General features: G+C 53.1%; 8 protein-coding genes across 8 annotated transcripts; 3 read left to right on the forward strand and 5 right to left on the reverse strand.

Annotated features, from left to right (window-relative positions):
• Positions 1 to 840: 840 nt before the first annotated feature.
• K489DRAFT_178521 (uncharacterized protein) lies at positions 841 to 1702 on the reverse strand. Its single transcript, XM_033599441.1, has 2 exons — positions 1120 to 1702; positions 841 to 993 (listed from the first exon to the last, which is right to left on the reverse strand). Exons 1-2 carry the CDS (start codon positions 1486 to 1488, stop codon positions 889 to 891), a joined length of 474 nt encoding a protein of 157 aa, XP_033461306.1. The 5' UTR covers positions 1489 to 1702; the 3' UTR covers positions 841 to 888.
• Positions 1703 to 3804: 2102 nt separating this feature from the next.
• K489DRAFT_316605 (uncharacterized protein) lies at positions 3805 to 4952 on the forward strand (the record flags this gene model as incomplete). Its single annotated transcript, XM_033601177.1, has 2 exons — positions 3805 to 4565; positions 4691 to 4952. 2 exons carry the CDS (start codon positions 3805 to 3807, stop codon positions 4950 to 4952), a joined length of 1023 nt encoding a protein of 340 aa, XP_033461307.1.
• Positions 4953 to 5634: 682 nt separating this feature from the next.
• K489DRAFT_408670 (phosphoribosylglycinamide formyltransferase) lies at positions 5635 to 6321 on the reverse strand (the record flags this gene model as incomplete). Its single annotated transcript, XM_033607508.1, has 1 exon — positions 5635 to 6321. One exon carries the CDS (start codon positions 6319 to 6321, stop codon positions 5635 to 5637), a length of 687 nt encoding a protein of 228 aa, XP_033461308.1.
• Positions 6322 to 8114: 1793 nt separating this feature from the next.
• Positions 8115 to 8716, forward strand: K489DRAFT_408671 (uncharacterized protein; the record flags this gene model as incomplete). Its single annotated transcript, XM_033607509.1, has 3 exons — positions 8115 to 8215; positions 8290 to 8387; positions 8565 to 8716. The coding sequence occupies 3 exons, from the start codon at positions 8115 to 8117 to the stop codon at positions 8714 to 8716; spliced, it is 351 nt and encodes a 116-aa protein (XP_033461309.1).
• On the reverse strand, positions 8575 to 9644 carry K489DRAFT_178629 (uncharacterized protein). The gene has a single exon (XM_033599442.1). It carries the CDS (start codon positions 9380 to 9382, stop codon positions 8840 to 8842), a length of 543 nt encoding a protein of 180 aa, XP_033461310.1. The 5' UTR covers positions 9383 to 9644; the 3' UTR covers positions 8575 to 8839.
• A 190-nt stretch (positions 9645 to 9834) lies between these two features.
• K489DRAFT_288854 (uncharacterized protein) lies at positions 9835 to 10599 on the forward strand (the record flags this gene model as incomplete). Its single annotated transcript, XM_033600140.1, has 1 exon — positions 9835 to 10599. A coding segment is annotated over one exon (765 nt), but the record flags the coding sequence as incomplete, so codon positions are not given.
• Positions 10600 to 11005: 406 nt separating this feature from the next.
• K489DRAFT_387797 (26S protease-like protein regulatory subunit S10b) lies at positions 11006 to 12245 on the reverse strand (the record flags this gene model as incomplete). Its single annotated transcript, XM_033606358.1, has 2 exons — positions 11006 to 11583; positions 11648 to 12245. 2 exons carry the CDS (start codon positions 12243 to 12245, stop codon positions 11006 to 11008), a joined length of 1176 nt encoding a protein of 391 aa, XP_033461312.1.
• Positions 12246 to 13049: 804 nt separating this feature from the next.
• On the reverse strand, positions 13050 to 14764 carry K489DRAFT_316866 (uncharacterized protein; the record flags this gene model as incomplete). The annotated part of the gene is made up of 3 exons (XM_033601195.1): positions 13050 to 13184; positions 13341 to 14237; positions 14264 to 14764. The coding sequence occupies 3 exons, from the start codon at positions 14762 to 14764 to the stop codon at positions 13050 to 13052; spliced, it is 1533 nt and encodes a 510-aa protein (XP_033461313.1).
• Positions 14765 to 16227: the final 1463 nt, after the last annotated feature.

A 16227-nucleotide genomic window follows, 5' to 3' on the forward strand; every position in this document is an offset into this window, starting at 1 on the left:
CAAACCCTTTTTCGAAATTCACAGGAGATGGAGACCGGCGATGTGATCATATAGAATATCGTGGCTGACCATGCTTGCCATGCTTCTTTGCCTTAGGTTCCGCCGCTGCCGCCGATGATGCCAATGGAAGCACCTCATCGAGCACCTCCGAATGCGGTCAGTAATACTTGATATCAAGTTATCATCGTGCAGAACGGAACGGCGTAGATCTGACTGTTGCCGTCGCTTTTTAGGCCTCCTAGCATGCACGAGCTCGTCTGCGGCTGGAAGTCCCAATGGCAGCCAGGCCTCGTCAAGCAGCTCGAAGATCCTCAGCTCATAGGGATAGAGTGGAAGCGAAGAAGCTTAGAACAGATGAGATATGGATGAATCATTGTGTCCGGCGTTATCAGTGATGTTGAGCTGGACACATTGCACGATGCTGGACTTGAATGCTGTTGAGAAGTTGGGCTCACAGGCGTGTCAGGAGGAACACACTGGTATCGAAGGATGGAACTGTCCCCATTTAGGAGCTTTTCTGTCGATACCACTCTAAATTCTGAAGAAATCGGTTACACTCAACCTCGTTACGAGTCCTATCCTCTTCCTCCCGCGTCGCTATCAGGGTGGAGGAACGACTTTGTCATCCCGGCGCAGATCACAACATCGGTGGGACAATTCTCGATCAACCACGACTGTACCGTGGACTGCCTCCACCGCCTTTCGAGCCCAGACGTGATTTCGGTGAAGTTTTGTCCTGTACTGCGCCACAAGGGAGCTTCTATTGTTATTGTCCAAAGCCTCCGGGTATAAATCGAGGTGCATCCGCTGCACCAATCGCGTTGTCTTGCTGGTTCGATGTGCAAAGACGTTTTGGAGAGTAAAGACCTTGTCTCTCCTCTCATCATGTTAGCTCAACTTGCTGTGACGACGAAGGGTAAAATACTGTATCTCGAACGCTTCGACTGTCACTAGTCTACTTCGATCGTGACACCTTTCCTTGTGTGATGCGAACTATGCCGATGGTCAGCGCCGGGTCTCCTTTGTCATACAATTTTACAAAAATCTCCGCTCGCACGCGCGGATGTTTCTCCGAGGTCCTGTGATGGCCTGCGCCAGAACTCCGGCTCGGAAACGTACATCCGATCCCAGCTTACCTCCGCGAAAGTCCACGAGGCTCGATATCTCACAACAATGTGCAGATACTCGCGTCAACCGACATCCGTGGCAACTTACGGAGGGCAGTCGCTGAGTGTAATTGTGATGCTGGTGCTGATGATGATACCTCGTACTCAAAGTTGAATGAGATTCGCCATCCACGTCAAAGCGCTGTGTGAGGGCAAAATGACAGCCTATTTGAAATTTACTTGCATTGTCCCACCCACCCGAGCCGGTGGTATGGATGCTAGTAGTATTGACAGACGCCACCGCTGATGGCGCATTACATCCGCGAGGCAGGCATGGCCTTGAACACTGCCGAGAAGACATGGTGCTCATAATCATTTCCATGTGTTTCGTAGATGACGATCACCATGTGTATAGCACAAAGAACTTGCACTTCTCAGCGCAAGCAAGCCGTAGTTGGAGCCATGAGTGGTGGGCATGGAGTCGACATTGCACTGACTTCCTCAGGTAATCTTTACAAAGAACTTTGCAACAGTCAGGAGCAAATACAGCATGGGAGCCCCAAGGACCAGTCCAGAAAAGGAAGATCATCGCTCTTCACATGAGCTGCGAAGAGACTTTGGTCGCTGGGCTCGTGCGTGATGATGTATTTGGTTGTGACGGCCCACCTGCATGGCGGCTTCTATTGCCAATGGTCCGGAGCATCAATTGAGGATCTTTCCGGATATTTTCCGTTGACCCTGTTGTGCCTTTCGATACGAGCGGCAGTACACCCTCTCAAAATGTCGCCCGCAGATGCTTACACTTCAGTGCTATGGCGGTTGCGTACGACGATGATGGACGTAGACCTGGGTATCTTGTGGAGACGCCAGCATGGCGGCACCAGCGACAATCGTTGTGCTTATTGTAATCATCACGATTACTGTATCAAGGAACAAGAATCTTCGATGTAAAGGAGGTGCTCCATGATGGAGCGCTCTTCGGAATCCCCGCCGGGAGAAAGGCGGTCTGGTGATGAACAGTACATCGTCTGCACGGGCGTTAACTCTTTTTGATTGATACGCATGTGCAGCGAGTGAGGAATCCAAAGTGTATCTCGGAGTCGGGATCCCGCCATCGCGCGCCCCGCCCTGTTGCCCGCGGCCAAACATACGCACGGTAACTGCACACTTATCAGATAGACCTGAAAGGAGCCGCGATATCTCATTCGAACCAAACATCATTATAATCTCGTCGCCATCATCATCATCATCTATTTGATGTTCTCTCTTCAAGCTCTCGACCAAACCCAAACGCCGAGGAGGAGCCACCAATCACCGTGGTACGTCTGCTAAGCTTTACCCATACGGCCACGACACGGCATTCAGGACCTTTCACCACCTGGGCAGTCCTCAATATTACCATCGTTACCCGCATGCCTTCCCAGCTTTGTTCGTGATTTGTTCCTGGTGGGTGGCTTCACTTATGGAATGCTGAGTCCTGCACTTCGTCCCGATCCACCCATACCCATGGGAGAAAGGAGATGAATCCCGACGACTCCAACACTACCAGGTATTAACGTGTGATTCGGACAGAGCCTTCTCCATCTGGCGACGCATTTTCACTGTGTAATCACCATTTTTATTACTGCATTGATCAGTGCCCAAACTCATTGGGCTCGGATTGTCGTCGACCACCCGCCATTTGCATTTGCTTGCCTGGCGCCTGCCAGAACGCTTGAAAATACGAATACCCCGCCAAGCTGGAACTTCGGGCAAGGGCATCTGCACGACAGCATTACGAGCATCAATTTTGAATACAGTTGCAGCTGGGTGAATCAGAACTCAATTGTAGTCTGAAGAGCATCGTCGCCAGCACATCGGTTTCGATTTGACAGGGTGGGACGAAGACCGGACGCAGGAAACTGTAGCCGAGTCCCATTACCCAGTCGCGGCCTTGGCTGTCTAGCGCGCAAGTGCATCATCGGGGTATCTACCTCCACTCACCAATTTGCAATACATCGCTCTACTTTTCAGGTCCGATCAACATAAAGAAGTGATCTGGGAAGTCGCAGTCTATCCACCGACCTGCGCGACCATTGGAGGCGGCTGACTCCCACGTCAACTCTCTCAAATTCCGTGTTCCAGCGGCATCATCATGATCTCACAACAGTCGCCCTCACATCCTCATCAATATACGGCACATACTCCAGCATCTCAGCCAGCATACCCTCCTACATCTTCGGCCAACATGGCGGCCAGCGATGGTCGCTCCGAGTCTAGCGAATATAAAAGTGAATTCAAGGGTGAGTTCAAGAATGAATATGGCACTCCACAAACCAATGGGCACCACCCGAACAGCGGGAACATGTATTCGTATCAGCATCAGCAGCAACATCAGCAACAACACCAGCCGCAACATCAACAGCAACAGCATCAGTATCAGCAACATCCACAACAACAACAGCAGCAGCAGCAGCCACCTCTACCACCAGCGCCACAAGCTCAATATGGGTACGCTCCGCCGGCGCAGCCACAACATCAACAATATGCGCAACATCCTCAGCACATGTCACGATCGGCCATGCCAAACTACCTCGACCGGAACCACAATCAGCTCCCACCATTGGATCCAATGGGACCGCGTGATGACCCAGCGATTTCTAACTTGCGATCTGTCAACCCCATGAACCCACCTCCATTCTCATCAGCTGGTGCAGCCATGCCGCAACATCCTTTACAACAGGAGCAGCAACAACCCTTGGCGCCTCCGCAAGTGACAAATCCTGTCACCGGGCGAACTCGTGTCGCTGGTACTCCTCGTGAGGCGCGACCAGTATCTCAAGTCTACCAAGGGTTCATCTGGTCGCTACGTGTTGTACAGCAGCCAAAGCGTGCGCGCATGTGCGGGTTTGGAGACAAGGACCGTCGTCCAATCACCCCTCCTCCAGTATTGCTGCTTGTCATCACTGATCCAAAGACCGGCCGCGAATTGAGCCCTGATGATCCTCAATTGGAAGATCTGGATTGCTCACACTTCATTGTTAATGTTGACCTGTGGGACGAGAACAAGGTCAGCGAAGCCATCCTCGTGCGGTCCAGCTCCAACAGTCCTTCTACCAGCATCAGCACCGCTACCACCACTGCCTATCCTCCAACTCAGGATAACCCTCACGCGCAGCGGCCCGGGCACATGATGCTCGTAGGCAGTGACGGCTATAATTTGCCCCAGTACGGCATGCATGGCAGCTATGGAATGCCGATCGCGGCTTCGTACGGGCAGTACATACCGTCGACGGGATATGGTGGCGGCATCGCCGCACCGATGCCCTTTTATCCTCAACACACTCAGATGCCGAACTACACCCGGAATCTGATCGGAAGTCTGTCCGTCAATGCTGCGCGGCTGAAGAACGAGCAGGGCGAATCGGGCTTTTATTTCGTCTTCCAGGATCTCAGCGTGCGCACCGAAGGGTTTTTCCAGTAAGTTTTGAGCCTATTTCCATTTGCTCCACAATTTGGATCGGAACCTCATTTGTCGGGCTTCCGTCTGCGCAATCGATACCTATCATTTGTGGAACATTCTACTAACAAATCCCCGCACACAGTCTGCGCATGAACTTCGTCAACCTGAGCGACGGCAAAAGTCCGCCTAGCCTGAACAAGAACAAATGCGCAATCCTCGCCTGGGAGTTCACCGATTGCTTCCAGGTCTTCTCCGCGAAGAAATTCCCGGGAGTGGTCGAGAGCACGGCGCTGAGTAAGTGCCTACAGGGCCAAGGGATCAAGATCCCCATCCGCAAGGACAACGGCGGGAAGAACGATGGCGCGGGTGGTGGTGGCGATGACGACGACGACGGTGGAGACTAGAGGCCGCGCCGCCGGCGGAAGTCCGCTCGTGGAATCTAGGATATTGCTGATGACGACGGTGGGGATGATGATGATGATGATGACGATGAAGTGCTTGCTGTGAGTGAAGGTGATGCGGCTGTGCTCGTGAGCACGCGGGATTCATCTGCCGATGACGATGAAGCGGATGAGAGAACTTACGGTGGTTAGCATCCATGGAGCGCCAGCGAAAGGGAAGTTCCGTCAGAGTTAGAGCAGAGAAGCGAGCGAGTCGAGGAGGAAGCGGAGGAGGAAGTCGAGGAGGAAATGATGGAGGATGAGAGTGAGAATGAGAATGACGGAGCCAGAAGTCTTGGTCTTCTTATCGATGCTGCTTCTTTTCTCGATTCTGCCGGGAATTTCCCGTTGAGAGGTCCCGTCGTCAGGCCGTCGTGGATGATGTTCTTCTTCTGATAGGCACGGCATGCCGACTGTTGTGCCCATGACAGATCACTCGTTTCTCAAACTCATGTCGGACTTGCATGCATTCTTTTGAAACTTTCGAATTGATAAACTACCGCTTCACGCACTCTTCGGTTCCATTCTTTCCTCTCCCTTCCAGTCATAACTATCCGATAACTCCTCGTAATTCCTAAAATCCACGCATGGGACGGATCTTCATACCAAAGCAAAACTCCACCATCGCGACTCAACACGACTGACATCACTGCGCCTTCCCGCTCCTCTTCCTCCCCGACACCTGCTCCACCACCCTCCTGGTCCCCTCCACGATCAGCCTATGCTCCGCCTCGTGGATCCTCCCCTGGAGCTCCTCCAACGAGGCACAGCCCTCGATGCCGACCTCCCGCTGCACGATCGGCTCGCCGAGGTCGACCTCGGCGATGACGTGGTGGATCATGATGCCCGTGCGCGTGCGTCGCCCCGCGGCGAACTCCTCCCACGCCCGCTCGATGCACCCGGCGCCCACGAGGTCCCCGTGCAGCGCCGGGTGCAGGTTGATGATCGGCACGTCCGCCCGCCGCAGCGGCCCCAGCAGCCCGTCGGTCACGATCCGCATGAACCCCGCGCACACGACCAGGTCCGGCCCGTCCGCCAGGATGAGCTCCGCCAGGCGCGCGTCGTAGGCCTGGCGCGCGGCGAGGAACGTCGGCGGGGAGGTCGAGTCCGGATGGAGTTTCTTGTAGGGCAGGATGCCGTGGTGCGTCGTCGGGATGCCGGCGGCTCGGGCGCGTTGCAGGCCGTAGGCGTCCTTGCGGTCGGAGATCACGCGCGTGAAGCGGACGTTGGGCAGGGAGGGCGTCTGCGAGGCGTCGATGAGGGCTTGAAGATTGGTGCCCGAGCCGGAGATCAGGACGGTGATTTTGGTGGGTGATGAAGGTGATTGCGCCATGATTCGAGAGAGACGGTCTTGTTGCTGATGTATAGAATCCCGACCGTTGTCTGTTCTTGACTCGCCCTTTGGACTCGGCTGTTGCAGGAAATGGACTTGTACTTCGATGTTGGAGGGTTTTGAAATTTCTTTCGGGTGCTTGTTTGATATCGCCTTGTGATTAGACGATGCGTGCAGGTTAGGTCGTCGATACCTCTTCTTCCACTGTTCAATCTCGAAGCTTCAATTCTGGACTCAAATGTGTTATCTCAACGATGCGTTGTGAAGGCGCGGGATGAACATTTAATGAGGATATTCAGTTTTCGAGCTTGGCCGATCTGGCCCTATAAAAAAAATCATGTTGGAGACGGGATCTGGTGGCATGACACTTCACGACGACGATGATGACGGCGGTGTTCTTTCACTTGATGGAGATAAGACGAGCAAGCGGTATCCCAGTCTGCTCCTCAATGAAAACCTGCTATATGTTTATTATGTGAGTTCGGCACTCTTATGAATCCTCGATCGCCATTGACAGTGGAAATATATATCTCTACAACGTCTCCATGCCCGTAATGAGTGGGTGTGAATTGATTGACCCCACATTGGATGGACGGACAGCGCCTGGGTACGTCATTGGCGGGTTATATACTAGAACATGCCCATACAAATCAACGCTGGAGGGAGAATGGAAGTCCGGCGCATGAGTGCAACGAACTGTAACGACGGCGCAGACATTAGAACCACCTACACCTACCTAGTAGGTACCTGGGCACGCGGATACTCGAGGCTCAACTTCCGACGGGATCGCATGAAGATGACCATGTCCTGAACTGAAGATGGAGAACCGCAAAACGAATACCTGGCATTTCACGCCGCTTCGTTCTCCTCTTCTTCATTATTCGGGAGAGAGCAGCCTGAGGCGCGGAAGGTCAGCGGCCGAATACTCTCTTTATAGGTTACTGGATTGTCGTACCGTCGAAGGTGAAGGTTTGGACGGGACATAGACACAGTGGGTATACGTACAGTCCACAGTAGCAGTACCCGGGGAGTCTCCTGGTTGATCCAAGGACAGTCAGGTTGAGCTTTGTGCACATGCGCGACCAAGATGTTCTCATTTAGCTTCTTCATTGAAAGGCGGTTAACATGCTGTATACCTAGTGAATGGTGTATACCATACATGCATACATACCTAGGTACATGTATTGATAAACAGATGAAATGTAAGGTGCAGGTGTGAATGCAGGTACCGACCGCGCGACGGGAATGGATGGGATTAATAGCATGGGACCGAGCTGCAGAGATGGACGATTGATTTCAGTTATCCATCAGAGGACTTATTCAACTTTAGCCCCCCGCGAACGGTTCCTTCCCTTCCTTTCATCGCCCGGTAGATCGATGACATCCACGGATCGATGACGATGCGAACGCCCGATCGAACAAACTTAGAAACATACATTTCTACCTTTCCATTTACATTACGGGTTGCGGGTTGTTGTTTACACGTTGTCGGTCCCTTGCACCTCCCGAAACGTGTGTGTTCACATCCATACATCATGGCCCAAATTGCGTACTTGATGATTTCATCGCTGCCGAGGAGGATGCACTGCGCTTTCGACATGTAAATACCCAGGTAGACAAACTGTCTCTGCCCATCCTTCTGTGTCTCTTTCCATACCTTACTCTCTGTCTATCTTCCTTAACAACGAATAATATCATCATCTTGCAATCACGAGAGACCTACAGTCCTTCACAACCCTCCGAACACCTGCAATCATCCCTCACCTTGATCGTCTCTCTTCATCACCGTCAACATGGCCAAACTACTTAGCACGAGAAACATCATGATCGCTGGTGGTGTTGGCGCTGCCCTCTACCTCTTCCCTCGCACCGTCGCCAAGGTCAACCCGATTCAGTATGTCCTTGCCGTGGCTGTCCCGACTGTACTTCATCGTCAGCTTTCCTTCGACTGACCGGTTCCTCCTTCAGAGACGGGATCAAGACTCCTGGCACCGAGGCCATCGCCCAAAGATTCGCCTCAGGTGGCGGAACCACCACACACACTCCCGGCTTTGCAACCAAACGAGGTAAGTTCCTCCTGAGAAACACCATATCCGATTTGGGGTCACGACGAAACTCCTCTCGATCACCCAGCTATGGAATAAAACCCCCTTGCCAGTCGTCGACAGCTGGTCCCATCCTCCGACAGCAGCTCAGAACCTTTCCCCTCTAGCCAGCATACTCAATGTTTTTCCTCTCCACAGGTACCTCCGAGGAAATCTACACCCAATCGAATCCCAGCGGCGTCAAATCCCAAGAGTTCCAAGATAACCACGCCGATCAAAAGAAGGACGATTACGGCGCGCCCGGCCGGACATGGAACAAGACGCAGTACGGCACCGACAAGGGCAAATAAGGCGATCGCTCTATCCCAGAATGGTGGTTTCCAGCAAACGAGGAGAAGAATGATGAGGATCGATTGAGATTGACGGTCGATAAGTCAATGAGGGAATGGAGGTGTATGGAAGAGCATGGCCTTTTATGGGATGTATTTGCCCCGACGAGGATTGGGCGGAACCGAAAAGAAATGAAAAGAAAAGCGTTTGCGATCACTGTATTTATATGAAAATATGAGCGGGATGGCTGGCGGTTGATGGTGTTTCGAGTCGGAGGACGTCATCGTTTCTACCTTTGCAGCCGGAACAAATCCTTTCTCCTTCCGATAATCAACATCAATGGTTTCAAAGGGTCCAAGTTCATTCATGCAGTGTGAGGAGGCATGGATACATCTTCTTCTATCCTTCTCTTTTTTCTTCTCTTCCTTTCCGTCGAGGTCTCGGGCACACGCATGCAAAAGATGTGATCGCTGGACGTTGAAAAGATCACCTGGGCAGGTTTGAAAACGAGCGTCGACATGCGTTGAGACATACACGAATACAGTGCGGCTAACAATACTTATTAAGACATGTTCTGTAGAGAGCGAGATTTCGAATCTTGGATTCGCATGGCGGTCGATATGATTCTGCGCGCAATTAAATTTGAGCACAGTATGAAAAGCGTGTGGTGTTCCACTAAAATTCATGAAGATACCACCTCATGTACCTAGGTAGGCTTGCTTGCTGTTGTTGCGGCTTGGAAAACGCTCCGTCTGCTGTCGTCCAAAAATGAAAGTGATGGTTGACCGCCACTGGATGGAGATGGCGTCAGATTTCTACCCATCAAGTTTCACGACTTGAACTGGGAAAAGATCCAAATCAAATGAGACTAGCAACCAAATCAGAGAGATAAGAGCCACCACAAAGGAAAGGGCACATTCCTAAGAGAGATTCGCTTCATCCATGAGAAGAAAATAAAAACAAGAGAAAAAACAACCCCCCAAAAGTCCTCTTCACCATGAAAATCAACGAACACACCGGTACGCCTCCATTCTTCACTTCCCCAATAACACCAACCCAACCCATCTCCAACCTGGAAAACCACTACCACCACCGCCTCCCTCCCTCCCTTCCATTCTAACAAAGAACCCCTCCCCATCCAGCCCTCTCGACATCCAAAATCCTCTTGGTCCCCTACACGTCCTCCCACGTGCCGCAGTACCACACCTGGATGCTGGATCCGGAGCTCCAGAGCGCCACGGCCTCGGAGCCGTTGAGCCTCGCGGAGGAATACGCCATGCAGAAGAGCTGGCGCGCCGACGGGGACAAATTGACCTTCATCGTCTGTCTCCCCGAGGCCTCCTCTTCGGCCGCCAGGGAGGCTGTCGTGGAGGGAGATGGGGAGGTTGTAGTGGAGGGTGATGTGGCCATGATTGGGGATATCAATCTGTTTCTCTACCCGTTTGAAACTGACGACGACGATGACGACGGAAATGACGATCGAGACATTCCAGCGGCGAAGCAACAACAACAACAAGGAGGCGAGGAGGAGGAGGAGGAGGAAGATCTCATCGTCGGCGAAATCGAACTGATGATCGCGCGCAAGGACCTCCACCGTCGGGGCTACGGCCGCGCGGCGTTATTGGCCTTTGTCGACTACACCTTTGCCTTCTGGCAGGGCATCGGTGAGGCATATGCGAGGTCTACGCATTCGTCTGACCACGGTGATCAGGAGGGTGGGACGGCACGGTCACCACGGGCTCCGTTGCAGAAAAAGGGGAAGCTGAGATATTTACGGGTCAAGATTAATCAGATGAATGAGGGCAGTATCCGATTGTTTGAAAGTGTGGGGTTTGTCCGTGTGGGAGAGGAAGCGAATTATTTTGGGGAGGTGGAGCTGAGATGGACTGTCGATGACGATGATGATGATTGTCAGAGTAGCGAGGGGGAGACTGCTGGGTCTGCGCTCGGGCGATGGAGGCGGACAAGGGGATGGGAGCAGGTATCGGTCAAGCAGTATCAATATGCATCATGATAACAATTATTAAGCAGAAGCGCCTAACTTGAAGTCATTCACCCTCCGGCGCAGAAGGTTAGACAGGTCGTGTTGGCCATCCTCGACAGGCAGGATTGATTCTCATATATTGCGGCCCGTCTGTTCGGGCGATTGATCTCATGGGATCGACCAGCCATAACCGTGCTCTCGTATTATACAACGACGACCTGGCAGCTTTGTTCGTCATTCGTAATGGTAGAACCACCACACGCCGGGCAGGGACTGGCCGGAATGTATTTTGCATAGCCTCGCTCTATGAAGCAGTAGGAACGGCTCACAGTTTCTGGTACTCCAACTTGCCCTCCAGCTTTTTCGTCTCCGTGACCTTCCGGACCGCCTTGTTGAAATCGTCCTGGCTGATGGCATCGCGGTAGTCCTTGATAGCCAACAGACCTGCCTCCGTGACCACGTTTCGCAGATCCGCACCGTTCAACCCATCGCTCATCTTCACCACACTCTCAAAGTCAATCTCTCCCTCCTTTTGCACACCCGCAGCGTGGATCTTGAGCACCTCCAGTCGTCCTGCTTCGTTGGGGAGGCCGATCTCGATCTTTCGGTCGAGTCGCCCAGCACGCAGCAACGCCGGGTCGAGGGTATCCGGTCGATTCGTCGCCATGATGATCTTGGTCTTTCCGAGGTAGTCGAAACCGTCGAGCTGGTTGAGCAGTTCCATCAGCGTACGTTGGATCTCACGGTCGGCGCTGGTTCCCTCCGAGAAACGTCGGCCGCCGATGGCGTCGATTTCGTCCATGAAGATGATGCAAGGTTCGTGCTCTTTTGCGTATCCGAACATTTCGCGAATGAGACGAGCGGATTCACCGATGTATTTGTCGACGATGGCGGAGGAGACGACTGTGTCAGGTCAGTAAGCAGCCCTTTGCGGAAAAGTGCGCCTGGGAATCGGAGAGTATCATACCTTTGAGGAAGTTGGTCTCCAACGAGCTCGCCACTGCTCGAGCAAGAAGCGTCTTGCCGGTACCAGGAGGACCATATAACAGCACACCTTTCGGAGGCTTGATACCGACTCGCATGAACAGTTCCGGGTTCTTCAGCGGTAACTCAATCACCTCTCTTAGCTCTCGGATTTGCTCGTTCAAACCGCCGATTCCCGCGAACGACACCTGTCCCGGATCCTCCAACGACATGTTGTACACCAACGGGTCCACCTCTCGCGGAAGCATGCGCATGATTGTGAGCGTCGTCATGTCCAGCGCCACTCGCGTGCCTTGCTTCAGTTTGGCCTTGTCGACCTTTGATCGACATCCGACGACATATCTAGGCCCCGACGAGGCCTTGACTATGAACCGCTCCTCGTCCAGCTGCTTGAGCACCTCGCCGATGATCTGCCCGACACTCTGTAATGCTTTGATGTTGTCCTCCGAGACATCAAAGTCGTGTTGTAGGCCCTTGATCTCTAATCGTAATGCCTTCAACTTGGCCTCCCATTCGCGTGATTCTAAGAGTTTGTTCTTGTATTCTTCGAGCGCGTGCTCCCGCTCTGGATCGGCGCTCATATTGGCGTGGCGCACGTGGTGAATGTGATTTGTGGTTTAGCGGATGATGAGGAGCGTGCAAGCTGAGGATTTGTTGCTTTGTTGTCAAATCGTCAAGTGGAGGGTCACTGGCTGGTCGAGAGGCGGTTGTGAAGGTGGATGGCGGAAGGTGCGATGCTGGAGATATGATCGTCTACAGCTGTCAATCAGCGGATGATGCCCATAGACAGCCCAGGCAGTTGACAAGTCGTATGCCTGTGACATAATACACGGTATATATGATACTGTCACGGAATATATGATCATGTATCTCAACCAGACTCACCTGGGCACTCTACCACAGCACAATCACATTCATCTCAAAGTCTTTGCCCAGCACCAAGCTCTTTCACCATTGGGACAAATTGCTGGGTGAAAGTGGCATCAGCGAGCAGAAAATCGCAGTTCACTTGTGCGAAACGAGCCCGCAACCACATGGGCACATTAAAAATACACATGGATCGCAAATTTGGGAGAGGAGCGAGACTTTTGTGTCACCGTAACTGTTCATTTCTAGATTTTTGTTCAAATACATATAGATAAAAAAAGAAAAGCATGAAACATCACATCAAGTGTGTCGAGGATATCATCATTATCACAGCCAACGCCTCCGTGTGCCAACATGAAACCAAAAGCCCGCTTGCAGTCTGGAAAGCCACGCCAAATCGAAGTAAACAGTATCATCCCGCCGGAGAGGAGAAGAAAAGGGGGAGAAATTGGCCGGCAAAATCCCGTAAGAAATGTGAGGTCGAAAGCGGAAAAATCGCTCAGAAGCGACTTTCAATTTCACATCCGCGGGAATTGCATGTGCCTGTTTTCGAATCCTGGCGAGAGCGGCGCTTCGTACGCACCGGGAATAGGCACTGCCGCATAGACCTGTTCACCAGGCGCTGCCGCAACATGCTCCTGGATGGAGGCTTCCTGTGCGGCCATCATGCGTGGCGAGAGCGGGCCGGCGGCAAACGATCGGGCAGACATCGGTGGCGCTGGGTAGCGTGCTGACAATGGCGGCGCGTTGATGACCAGCGGCGAGCGCGCGTCGACCTCTGGCGAGGGTGTCCGCGAGCGTTGCTGCACGGTGACGGTGGTCACGCGGGGAGCAGGACGGTCTGATACGCTGGTGTCGAGGGGAGTAAACCCGAGTTGTTGGACCTTGGGAGTGGCGTTGGTGACCTTGATCGGTGGCGCTTGGAGCTTGAAGGGTGCCGGGACATGCTTCTGGTCGGCGCTGATGTAGCGGACGTCGCCCTCCTCCATGGCACCAGCCTTGTTGAAGGACTCGTCAGATGGAGCACGCCAGCCGCCATCGCGCGGGCTGAATGGCGCGGGAGTGTTGGGCTGGGTACGCATCTGCGCCATGTAAAGCTGGCTGCGAGCCTGGTCACGCACTTCCATAGTCTTGCGAAGTTGACGCTTCGAGTAGAAGCGGTAGAAGATCACTCCGTAGACGCAGATGGTGATGACTTCGACGACGATCTCAATGATGGCGCAGACCAAGCTCCAGTTCTGCAGGCGGCAAAGGAGACTGTAACCGACATCGGCCTCGAACAAATCGTGACGGGGATTGTCGACACAAGCCCAGCCCCACATGTCTTTGTTGTTGCCGTTTTGCTTGGAGTGCTGGAACGCGACCGTTGCAATAACCCACATGACCGTACTGAAGATGAAGAAGCCGACGGCGAACAGAGTGTAGTAGACGGAACTCTTCTGTGCCTGCTTGTGACCGCCCTTCCAGTAGCCGTAAAAGACGATGAGAGTCGTGAAGAGAGAGATGCAAGCGAGGGAGAGCAGAAGAATCTGGGGCCAAGTCTGTTGGTTAGGAGCCCAGGCAGGAAGGTTGTTTCGTGGAGGCAGAGCCTTGGTTGCGTTGAATACGGCCATGGTCGTTCCAAGCATGCCGAGTACGACCAAAGCGCAGGAGAAGTTGACACCACGCAGGAGGAACTTTACAACACGGACGCGAGTTTTGACTTTCTAAGATTGGGTATCAGTAATGTTACGTGCCAGGTTGGCAGATGGGAGGCGATGATACATACCACGTCCTTGACTTGCTGATTCTCGGTGAACTTTTCGGTCTTCTCGACGATCTGCTCCTCCTTGAAGGTCGGGCTGAGAATCGCCTCACCAAAGTCTCGTGGCGGCGCACCAGGAGTCTTCATGGCGCTCTTCAAGGGCATCGTGGGACTTCGGAGCGCTCTAGCAACGACAGGTGGTCGGTACTCGGTGTCGGGCATCTCGACGGATTCGTGCTTGTTGACATAGCCGAAGCCGACGTCAGAGACCTGAGGTTGCGCCATCAGGTGTACTGTCTTCTCTCGCCCAAAGGGTAGTGCTGCTGGAGACGGTTCGATGGGAGAGTGAACAGCAGTGGCCTCTGCAAATCGTGCGGTGCGCGGCGACTTGAGTGATGGTGCTTTGATATGTGATTGTGTTGAGGATGTTGATTCTTCGGAAGTTCTTGGCAGGACAGTGACCTTGAGGTCTTTCTTGAGGCCTGACATAGTCGTGTTAATTCCGAACGACGAATATTTTTGAGTCTTTTTCGTGAAAGTTGTGGTTTGATCAAAGAGACCAGCTCTTCGGAACGCAAGTGAAGCAATTAAGGAAATACGGTGACGAAATGGAGGCCGGCTGAAGAAGAGGAAAAGGGAAGAGAGGTTGGAGAGGAGAGATAGAGTGGTTCTTGTGCTCGGCGCTTCGCACGGTGACGCCAATGGTGAACAAGTGGAGGTGGTGGGTGTGGGCTATGTGTGTGACTGGGGCATCGAGAAGGCAAGTGATTCTTCCTTCGGCCGCGTAGCTCGGTCTAGGCACTTTATTTCTCGAAGGCGAAAAGGACGAGCTGTTCCTCTGTGGATAGACTATCGAAATGCAAGTAGCTGCGTACTGACCTTGGTTTCTATGGTGGGAGCGCCGGGCTCGTGAGATTTTGAGGTGGCGCTTCTGTGATAGGTGGAGATGCCGCTACCAGAGCTGCAAACAAGATACACCCTTTCGATGTGTGTGGGCTTTTACGCGCCGGGTGGCCGAGCTGTGCGATATTGAAGTGTCCCAAGGCAATCCGGTCGCCAGCTGGAAATTGGGTTGCGTACAAGGCCGGACAAATCTGCAATGCGAATGTGATACGAAATGTCAAGAGGAAATGAGAGATGGAGAACAATGAAAAGCGCAAGGGAGGATGTGCAAACCGGCAGCAGGAGTAGAAGAAGAGGTTTGAAGAGGTGTGCGTGCTCTCTCACCCTCGTCTCCTCTCCTCTACCGCCACCATTGGGCTATATTGGGAGGGAGACCTATGTTTGCTCAGATCACAACCGTTTGTCTTATCACGACACTGCAGCAGCGCAAAATTTCCGAAGCAAGGTCCGAAGCTTCTCGGCAAAGAGTGTGCGCACAGCCTGCCACCACAGTCGTGCCGCTGGCTGATCGTTGCCAATCCGAAATGGATATATTTGACTGAATGGCCCGGCTCGGTCTTTCGAGTCCATCTTCCATTTCCTCTCAGCCTTTTGATGATCCATACAGGCCACGAGCACTCATGACCATTGCGCAAACCAACGCGGCACGAAATCTGCCGGCGGGTTGAGGAGCTCTCGGACGACACGCAAGTTTTAGGCGCTGGGGACGGGACAAGTGAGGTATCACAATCACACGCCAAAAAAGGATGTGACAGAAACGATTGGTGGTGGAGCCCTGTCAGCTGCGAGTGCCCACCTTGAGGGTCGAGGGCTTATGCACGCTTGATGCTTAGAACGGTCAAGCAGCTCGGTCCGGCACAGCTAGCACACAGCAAATCACAAACCAGGGCGCCAAACAGACTTCATCTCGCTTTTCCTTGCTTTCCACGCAATATATTGTCTTGCAGGGTGTACTACTACTTCACACACCTTCGTGGGTGCCCAGGTGGTGTGTGGATGCGCAACAACGTGTGTCTCACTGCTCCTTCTCTGGTTCTGGTCCTCACGTG

The sequence above is a fragment of the Dissoconium aciculare genome (genome assembly GCF_010015565.1).
Source record: "Dissoconium aciculare CBS 342.82 unplaced genomic scaffold K489scaffold_4, whole genome shotgun sequence".
Taxonomy (NCBI): domain Eukaryota; kingdom Fungi; phylum Ascomycota; class Dothideomycetes; order Mycosphaerellales; family Dissoconiaceae; genus Dissoconium; species Dissoconium aciculare.